Genomic DNA, 10,568 nt, shown 5'->3' on the forward strand with positions numbered 1-10,568 from the left:
TTATTCTTATACAATTATTCCAAAATATGTTATAGCTAGGTCATCCCGTAACACGTGTTATTTATAAATACAATTCTGTAAACCTTAGCCATATGATTGCTATAAACGTTAACATTATATTAACGAGGCTAATGTACGAAGTTGTAGTAATCGATCGAACATTTTAGTATTGACAAACGTACTCCCGAAGGATATTACACATGATACTATTTCCATTTACCTACTGTTAAGGTAACTCGAATCGACAGTATGAGCCTATATTGGCATACATTACGCGTTTGAATTGTGTACTTTCCTTGTATTATATTTGTCCGTACACTTTTTCACTGTATAACTGATCACATGACAGTATGTATCATGAACTATGCCTTGACCGACTTGACGTAGCTTAGGTTCGAAAACGAGATGTTGAAATGTTGGCGAGCTACTAAAGTAAAAATGTTCATAAACAATTGCAATACATATTTTTACGTTTTAAGGGTACAGAGTGAGTGTTCTAGACAGGCAGTTTAACTTTGACACCTTTGACACATCCCACCTTGGGAGAGAGGCTTCAATCATCTTACCACAAGAGGTTTTTAACAAGTCCCTCGTGAAAACAAGCGGTAATAATGTAATAGTTCATTCAGTCATTAATGTATTGTATGTGAACATTTATCTTCTCAACTTATTTAATCCAATGTTTCATTTACTGAATTTATAGTTAAAAATGAGTAATGAATGAACCGTTAACAATTATTGATTTGTGTTTTTAGATCGATTTATTCACGTCCTTATTGCTTCGTTTCCTACACTGCCAGAATTGATGAGAGAAACACAGAACAAAAGGACTCAGGCGGATTTAAGGTTATTAAATTATAACTTAAATAAATAAATAATAAAATCTTAAGACAAAAATTTCTGTAAACAATTCGAAAGGGCTCAAGTACAAATAATATTTTAATGAGGATTTTGTCTTTCAAACTAGTTTAATTAAAAAATTTACCAAAACGCAACATGTTAGTGACTTGTTGACAATAGTGATTATTTTATTTAATACATTTTTGTTAATTTTTAGGAGTTTTAATTCTGAGTTGACAAAATTCCTGGCCTCTGGCGTTTTGACTGGAAAAATATTGAACGTTCCTGAAGTCGTGTTTTCACAGTTGGAATCACCCATAAGGATACAATTTCTTATCCAGGTAAAGGACGTTCTTTTATTGGAAATTGATATAATTTTTTGCGGGACAATATATTCGCCACAAGTTCAAGTTCTTAAATAGCTGCTTTTGTGTCGTATAAATAGATATCGTTGCGAGAAATTAATATAGAATATATTGTGCCACAAAAAACAAATAACATTTTGTATCTCGTTAAATCTTGGTTACCATACCACATCTAGCTATGAAAATTTGGCTATTGCTAATAGGAATTGCTATTACGGGTTAACTTATTTTTACGAAACATTTTGCGAAATATTCGTTGATTTTGAGTATTTATGTTACTTTAAAAGCTCAGTGTAAGATTGACATTCATTCAGTTGGTCCATCATTAAATCCAACAATTAAGTCAAATATCTTGATCGCCTGGTTTAACAGTTTATCTATATATTGAAAGAAACATAACTTGCAGGTGAAACAAAATGAAATCATGACATCAGAACTTTTTCACACAGATAAATTATCATTTTTTAACTATAAATGGTTTCCAGTTGCGGGCAAAATTAACCATTAACCTCTCCATGTCTATTTTTTTATAAATAAATTAAAATCCTTTCCCTTCTTCTTTAAAGGAACATTTCACAAATATTATCGATATACATAAGAAAAAAAAACTATGCTCTGGGTTAAGGTAGGACCTCATTGTTTGACACACGAAAGAAGAAGTATTATATTCATGCTGTTATAGGAATCGGGAAAACAACATTTGCTCATTATTTGGAATGCTAAAACTACAAATATAAGAGATGCCAAATGTACTTAATATTCTAAGACTTAGTGTTAATGATCACTTTTTGAACTATATGTTATATTGTCTCGGTAGGGTTTTATTTTTATATCATATTGTTTATGTAAATATAAATGTTTGATCCAATTATTATTTTGTTACCCACTAATGTGGGATTGCAATAATGCTTTTCTATACGTAAATTGTGATGTATCTAACTATTAAAAATAATTCATAGGTGCATAATTACAATTATTTTTGTGTAATAATTCCGTTGATTTACTATACGAAAACACATCATAAAATTATCTTATTCATCATTTGTTTTTCTACGTGTCTCAACGTATTATATGCATACTGTTGAGATTTTGATAATTATAAAGTTGCATTATGTTTTTATTTTTTACCAATCTTACACAATGATACAATATTATATCTTAGGTGTTTAAATGGAAATTAGAGTTTCCTTTAAACTCTGTTTTTGTTTTTCGTCACCTATAATGTTGAATTATATAGCATACTATTTAAATGTGTGTTGACTGTTTTATCATTATACACTGTTTTATTTGTCAATCACTCAATCGAACAATAATAGCTGAAGATCTAGAATATTAATATATACGCAAAATTGTTTAACATAACCTCGCAAGTATGGATTTCAATATATGTTTCACAGAATGAAAGCGTTCACGTTGAAGACAACTCTCTGAAACAGTCATGCGTATTCCTTAACATGTTGGCAACGTGAGTGTTTCATTGAACTATTCATTTTATTATCACAAAATACCGTCATACAACGTTTGGGTCATTTTTATAACGTTAATTACTTGTATAATTGTAACACGAAATTCTTGTTTTCTTGAAATAAAATCAATCAAAGTTTGGGCGCACATACTGATCGCATGGTCCTTCCGTCAGTTTGTTTTTACATTTCAAGCTATTGCACATTGTTAACTTTTCTGTAGCATGACTATAAAACAAAGTTTGGTAGTCTACAATATATATTTTTGCACTCATTTCAGATCGACCGAGAACAAGTGGTTGACCACTGGTTGTACAAAAAGTGTATCGGAGAGTAACAACTCACACGTTGTTTGTTACTGCAACCATATGACAAACTTTGCTGTTTTAATGGATGTTTACTCAATTGAGGCGAGTGGTTCAATCAAATATATTGCCAGATATTGTTTATAGCAACGTCATTTTAGATGTAGTAGGAACCGTCTAACTCCAAAATAACTGTTAACAAATGTCAAGTATATGAAAACTATATTTTCTAACAAAAGCTTCTTCCCATTAAAAAGCGCACACCATAATTGGGTTGTTCTAGGTCAAATTGAGTTCAGTTGTACACATGTATCCATTTTTGTTGTTTGTTACTGAAAATAGTTGTTGAGTTCAAAGTTAAATGATATGCTGTATAAGACTATAAATTATATGTATTTACAATTCAGGAGAAGATAGATCAAGGCAATTTGAAAGCGCTAACTTATGTGTCATACGCTGGCGGAGCATTGTCGGTCTTGTGCTGCCTGATATCAATATTAGTTTTCGAATGTGTGAGGTAGGAACAATTGCTTACAATACTAAGGTTGTCTTTATGTCATTGATAAAAAATTGCTTTATATGATAATTGATATATATGAGCTTCGCCCTCTGAAAACCGGACATAATGCATGCTATCAGCACACGCTTATCAGGGTCGACAATTTCCACTTACACTGGAAAGTTTTGTCTAATGAAATCTTTTCTTATCTAGTCTATTTGTAACGTGTATTCTCTGACAAGACTGTGTGCAATGTACATGTTTATATGCAACGACACTTTACACACATGCATAAAGCCCCGTTTTCCCAGAGAGAGGTTCATATTAAAACACACGTGAAACCTTTAAAGATAGTCGTTTGAAGTTTTGGGATGTATTAAAACATGATTATCTTTATTTTATTTTGTTTGCGTTTACTTTGTTGAATTTTATTTCGTAAATTATGTTTTACATGTTTTTAAGATTGAATTCCCAGCGCGTGCGAATTAACGAACAGTTGGCGATCACCATCATCTGTCTCCAAATGTTCTTTCTATTTGGAATTGACAGAACGGAAAATAGGGTATGAACAAAAATACAACACCAACATGTACACGTGGGTTTTATGTGAATGAAACTTTGAGTGTATCGCGAAGATGCTGACTAATAACCCATTATTAACCGTTTAAAATTATGCTATGTGAGAAACTTTTACAAAAAGCTTTACATTTGCAAGACTAAAACTGTTTGATATTTTCTCACTGTTTGGCCAATGACCTCGCATTAATTATTTGTTTTAAATGTTTGTGCAGCATGAATGCTTGGCGATCGAGATAGGTCGCACACAATTTCCCTCTAACCGTCAATATGTTATGCGCCCAACTACAAAGGAAGCAATTGCCATCGCAAGCTACTATATAATTATATTTGTCAAGTTCAAACAATGAAATCACACCGGCAATGCTATTTTTGAAGGACGCATACTTAGCCATCGCTTTATGTTTCCCACCAACCATCAACATGTTCAAAGCAAAATTGAAGAGAAATCCATTTAAATTACATAAACTTAATTAGTTCATTAGTCTTGTCAAACATTAACTCATGATGTTGTGTTTGTAGACCGCATGTTTAGCGATGGCAATATGTTTACACTATTTCCTTCTCGCCTTGTTCTGCTGGATGTTAGTGGAAGGTGCAAACCTGTACCTTGTCCTCGTCAAGGTGTTCAAATCGAGATCACACCTGAAAACATACATGGCTGTTGGTTGGGGTATGTACTTTAAAGGTTCCGTCAACTTTAGAAGTCGTACAAAATTGCTACAAGTTGTGCAAAATTAGTTGATTCAATTATCAAAAACATTATTAATAAGGTACGTTTGTTCTTGAAATAGTAATGTAACAATCTGAAGGCATTGTGGGAATTGTTTATTATATCGGTTTTATAATATAATCTATGTTATACTGATAATTAAAAACAAACGAAACATAAAAGGCATACATGACTTTGATTAGAAGACAACGTTGAATGTCAATACTGTGACTTTCACACTTTTGCAGGAGTTCCTCTTGTAGTAGTCGGTGTATCCGCTGGTATTCTGCACGAGGAGTATGGATCAGGAACAATGTATGAAGTGTTATTGATTTGTAATGCATTATTCAGTTTATACATCTGTTCAATTTGAATGGATAACGTTAAAATAAAACATGTCTATATGTGTAATGTGTTTCTTTTTCAGTTGCTGGGTCTCCAACAACGTCCTGATGAAAGCAGTTGTCCCTCCAATCGTGTTCGTTATATTGGTAAGGAATGCTTATACGACCATAGACTATACAAGTGGGAATATATTGTTCTTTTTCATACATATTCACTTCAAATGAGTATCAAATAATTGTATCCAACGTTTATTATTAAACCGTAGAATGTTAATCCAGCATCTCATGTAGTTTACATGTGTCTCAAATCGTGAATATTCAGTTAATAAAGTTTGACTTCTGATTGTTATTTAATTATTCCTTCCGCTGATTTTTATAAGTAGTTTAGTCATCGTATTCATAAAATATCGTATAAATATTACGCAAAAAGAGGTATTATGATTTTAATTCCAATAATATACTTGTCGCTCAAATATATTTAATTGGATAAAGATCATTTCCAATTAACCTTTATCTGATGGGCCTGAGTTTGATCGTAAAACGTTTGATAAATGGCAGTGCCATTTACAAGAGCGTTCGAACAACACATATAAATTAATTTATTGCAACACTAACTATCGAACAAGTTAATTGATTTTGTTAAATAACTTCATTTAATTTCATCTTTTCTTTTGTTTATTTTCGTATTTTTTCTTATTTGATAAACGTTACAAAGGCGACGGTCTTGTATTTGAATACTATGGGATGTCATCAAAGGAGAATGCTACAAGAAAAACATACTTTAAGACTATTCTATGTTATTCCGTTAGCCTTTCCTTTATTCCAGGTAAACACGATAGTATTAAGTGTTGTTATGAGAATCATGTTCAAGTCGATGTCAAAGGGATCGAAGACGACAATTGATGAAAGATCTTCCGCTAAGTATGTTTCGACTTACATTCGCACTGATTTGAATTCTTCCCAAACCTCATGCGCAGTTTCGCATATTGCCGTTGTTTGTGCGTATGATGTTAACAGCGAGAAAGATTATCATTTTGACAACATATCTGCAATTACCTGGCGAACTATATGTTTCAATACCTGATCTATATATAAGAGGTGTGAATTTATAGTCATATCTAAGTTAGTAGAACGTTACTTTAAACACTTCACCTTGTAAGAGATTGTGTTTAGAAGCCTTCCATTTAACAACAACTACAGAAAAATAATTTCTTTAAAAACTTACTCATTCAACTATCCATTAACCAGTTGACAGGACTTTATAACTCGGCCGTTCTGTGGACTGAATTATAAAAACCATAATAATTTTTTACAACTAAAATTGACCCGTGTTTGGTCTACTTAATCGTTCATTTACAATTAGTTAAACATGTTGGTCAATTGTTAATAATGAGCTGTTTCAAGTAGTGTTTTGTGCTTCAGATCTGGCCTCAAGGCCGCGGCTGTGTTACTTCCGGTGTTGGGACTGACGTGGGCGTTAGGCTTTCTGTCCATCACGAACAAAGAGACACTCATCTTCACGTATTTGTTCACCATACTGAACTCGCTACAGGTAACGATTGTATGTTTCAGCATAAAACTATTTGTATTATATAATGCGAGCATACTAATTGTGCGACACAATATAACTCTTTTGGAAAATAAATGATGTTTTTTTCTGTTTGTTTTTTTTTCAAAATATAAATTATTATTTACGTTTTCAGGGGGTATTCTTCTGCGTATTCCACTGCCTTCTTAGTTCAGATGTAAGTTTGTTTAGTTTTAGTTTAGTTTAAACATAATTATTTTAGCTCAATTGCATCGAAAATCCTACTGTTTATTTGAAACGCCATCGAGTCTATTTCCTGGGACTAGAACCAGTGCTTGGTGTCTATGGGAGAGATCTAAAGAACGCTCCCACAATGGGCATCAAACCCCTGACCAACCGGTCGCTAGGCGGACACAATATCCATCACACCATGGCGACCTATGTTAAACTATATATCTAGTAAAAACAGGACTTAATAAATAATTGTGTTTACTTTATAATGTGTTGTTAACCAATTTGAAACTTACATATCAGCCTCTAGTTGTAGGCTAGTAATAAAGAATAATACTGGTGTTAAATTTTGTGTTGATTTTGATTGATTTTTAATGGTCATCAGTGTTTAGAATAGTTCGTTCAAAAGTAAACGCCATTTCCATCAAGATAAATTGTTTGTGGTTCAACATATGAATGCCATAAATACAATCGCCTGCAGGTGCGAAAAGCTTATACGAGAAGAAGTGAACGACTGAGCCAAAAGCGCTTGACAACAACCTCCCTATCTGGACGGGCGACCATGAGGCGATCATCTGAGCTTGACTCCTACAGCAAAGCGTCGGTGTGTTAACAATTGTATTTATTTGGAAAATCCTTTAGCGAGTTTATATAATGACCCGGTGTATTCAAGGGAATATAGCGTAGGTTGTCTAGTCACTAACATTTATGATTGTTGTTCGCAACCAGTTACCACTCCCCTTTCCCCTTTAAATAGCAGCATCTTCAAATTTATTTCATAATATTTCTTGATTTCTAGCAGATAACATCGATGTAAGCATTATTTCGTGTATATTGGCATGTAAATGTAAATACACCATGTGAATGGCTTGTTGATTCAGGTGCGAACATCTACGACAGCTGTTTCAACGCTCGAAAGGCCGAAATCGTACCAGAAGACTGACTTTTACGACTCTCGACTAGATTCCCAATCGTTGGACGAAGTTTTCTACGCTAACCCGAAGCGTGACACATCAGTACACGGTGATGGTAATCAGTTACATCGGAACAGTTTTGATGCAGATCCGATATTCTACGACCAAGATGATTCTTACCATAACCATACCGCTAATAATATAGTTCGTACACCTGCAATGAACGGCGACGAATCAACCAATGGGTACATCCTTTATTACGGACACGGAAGATTAGAGACTGGTCGGGCAATGCCACACTACACTGACTTCACAAAGAATGATTTCGCGGATAATTATGCCAAGGTTTCCAAATAAGAGAAGATCTGAACATTGATCAAATGTTCCATAAAATACAAAGATACCGCTTAAAACTACGAAGAAGTTGTAAGATATTATTAACTGACTTATTTTAGACATCTACAATCAACACGTGTCTTAACAAAGAAAAATAAAATCAATGTTTATATGAAATGACCTTCCACGGTACATATAATACCGATATGGCTGGTGACGTGGGTTATCAACTCCCATCATGAACGATATGGCGGTTGACGTGGGTTATCAACTCCCATCATGAACGTTCTAAATGTATTGAGTTGTGTGTTGTAATTATGGCAAGTAATGTATTGGTGACGCGGAAAGAGAGTTTAGTTACTTGGTAAAGATGTAATATACGTTAAATACAATATCATCTACATCTATGTAGGAAATTGCTTTAAATACGCAATATTAGAAAAAAAATTAAACGTCCAAATTTTAATCAAAATCGGAACCATTAGGTCACTGAACGTTAAAATCTTACATGTTAATTGGAATCTATGAAGGATATTAATATCAGTACAATAAAATCGATCTAGCCCCTCACCTTTAAGTACTTTATTGTATTGGTACTTTTAAAAACGAAAACACCTTTATATCTGTGATAAATCATCGCTTGGATATAATTACACAAACACACAAACAACTTACTGGATTCATAAATACATAATAAAGGAGTAATAAATAATCCATATTAATGATGATGAAACACGATATCTTAATGATGCAGAAACTCAAAATAAATGCATATATTTATTTCGTTTACTTTCGAAATAAGTAAGTCACATCAACATGAGTATTTCTACTGTTTGAAGCATTTCATGACGAGAATAAATAATAATACAATATTTTAATCTGAACTAAAATCTTCAAAGTGATATATTTATATCGGCAGTCAAAAACGCCTGTGCCACATGATTTTTAAAAGCTATTTAAGAACTTAAGTACGTCAAAAAATCCGAAACACCGTAACAAAAAACTGCTGCGTTTATATCAGCCTTCAGGACTGAATTCCATGAACTGGCATGTTGTCGAGACCATCTTTTACGGGCGATGTATCGAACATCATATCATGCTTCTCTTCAATTTAGCATATGATTCGTTAAACTATGTACTTAGTAATGAAGATACATAAGACAGACGGATATATCACAAGAAAAAAATAATAAACTGTATGTTAATTTTTATTGAAAGTTGAGCTATTATCATGCATATTTTAATTCCAAATAAAAGGTATATTATTACCACAAAGCGCATATATAATCGGCTCTAATTTACGACTCTTATTTGGAATATTCTCGTTGTTTGAGCAAATCGGCGTATATAATAGCTAAAAAAAGGAATCACATTTTAACATCAATGCATGACTTGTGTTTGTGTGTTATTAGGCCGTCAAATGCACTTATCATTAATTATTTGGATGGCATTACCTGTTTTAATTACTTTTCCACCTTTTGATAATTAAATCCGCAAATTGTATGCAGATGTGTAACAAATCAGTTAACACTCTAGGTATCTTAGGAATGTGTTTGTTAAATACAATAGCATCAGATACTAAATTGAAGTTAGAGAACAAACTCACAAAATTATACTTTGAAGCAGACAAAAAAAAAGATGCAAGCGTTAAATTGCACTTATGTGTTTCCAAAGATCTATAAATTTAAACCTCTTCAATACAAATATTGTTTATGATACTGTGTAATGGTAGCCAATTCACATGCTATCACGGACGCTCATGTACCCAATTAATTAATGTTTTACATATTAGGCAACCATTAAGCAAAGGATCACATTTATGTTTTTTTATGTTCTGAACTCAGTGTCAGGTGGATTTATTTATTTTGGACGGATCGTTTGGCTTTTTTAAGTCTAAATATCCTAGTAAACAAAATCACCAAAGTTGACACAGAATGGAGGCTGAAACTATTATTCTTTGAGTGTGATCATGACCGTGAGCCGACATGACTGAGTCCTTTCGTACAAACACTTAATTCCCTACACAGTAAAGCTAATTGTCATGAAAGTCCTTCCAAGGGTACATGGGATATTGACCGGGTATGTAAAAAGACTCAGCTTTAACTTTCAAATATATTGACCTTCAGTTAGTGTGACTGACACATGCTTTAGGCACATTCTCTTTATCACCTTGACATTTGATACAGGTTTTCTTAAATCATTCAAGAAGAATACGAGGTATACAGATTGTCTGACTGGCGTACTGACTATAGGACGGACTGATCGCAGAAGGGCATTCCTTTCTGGTATTTTTGTTTCTAAACCAGATTGCTTGTATCGTCTGTAAGTTGTTATAAATATCAAATAATTAAGTATTTTTCTACTTTGCGAAATATCCAACGAGACGCATGTTGAAGTGAAATTTTTATACTGTATTTACTTAAAGTGACAGTGACCGTCAACCTTGACCTAATGT

At 33.1% G+C, this 10,568-nt stretch overlaps 1 protein-coding gene across 2 annotated transcripts in view; it reads left to right on the forward strand.

Moving 5' to 3' along the window:
* LOC127879518 (adhesion G-protein coupled receptor D1-like) overlaps positions 1 to 9,391 on the forward strand; it is an 18,688-nt gene extending 9,297 nt beyond the window's left edge. For both annotated transcript variants that reach the window (XM_052426407.1, XM_052426408.1), the window contains exons 10-24: positions 480 to 605; positions 756 to 846; positions 1,058 to 1,181; positions 2,603 to 2,670; positions 2,949 to 3,078; positions 3,381 to 3,490; positions 3,935 to 4,034; positions 4,571 to 4,721; positions 5,009 to 5,075; positions 5,188 to 5,251; positions 5,931 to 6,025; positions 6,527 to 6,656; positions 6,808 to 6,849; positions 7,345 to 7,467; positions 7,745 to 9,391. In XM_052426407.1, the coding sequence (XP_052282367.1) occupies positions 480 to 605; positions 756 to 846; positions 1,058 to 1,181; positions 2,603 to 2,670; positions 2,949 to 3,078; positions 3,381 to 3,490; positions 3,935 to 4,034; positions 4,571 to 4,721; positions 5,009 to 5,075; positions 5,188 to 5,251; positions 5,931 to 6,025; positions 6,527 to 6,656; positions 6,808 to 6,849; positions 7,345 to 7,467; positions 7,745 to 8,134 (1,811 nt within the window). In that variant the 3' untranslated portion in view covers positions 8,135 to 9,391. The remainder of the gene's footprint in view (positions 1 to 479; positions 606 to 755; positions 847 to 1,057; positions 1,182 to 2,602; positions 2,671 to 2,948; positions 3,079 to 3,380; positions 3,491 to 3,934; positions 4,035 to 4,570; positions 4,722 to 5,008; positions 5,076 to 5,187; positions 5,252 to 5,930; positions 6,026 to 6,526; positions 6,657 to 6,807; positions 6,850 to 7,344; positions 7,468 to 7,744) is intronic.
* The last annotated feature ends 1,177 nt before the right edge of the window (positions 9,392 to 10,568 follow it).

This window comes from Dreissena polymorpha, chromosome 4, assembly GCF_020536995.1.
Source record: "Dreissena polymorpha isolate Duluth1 chromosome 4, UMN_Dpol_1.0, whole genome shotgun sequence".
Lineage (NCBI taxonomy): Eukaryota > Metazoa > Mollusca > Bivalvia > Myida > Dreissenidae > Dreissena > Dreissena polymorpha.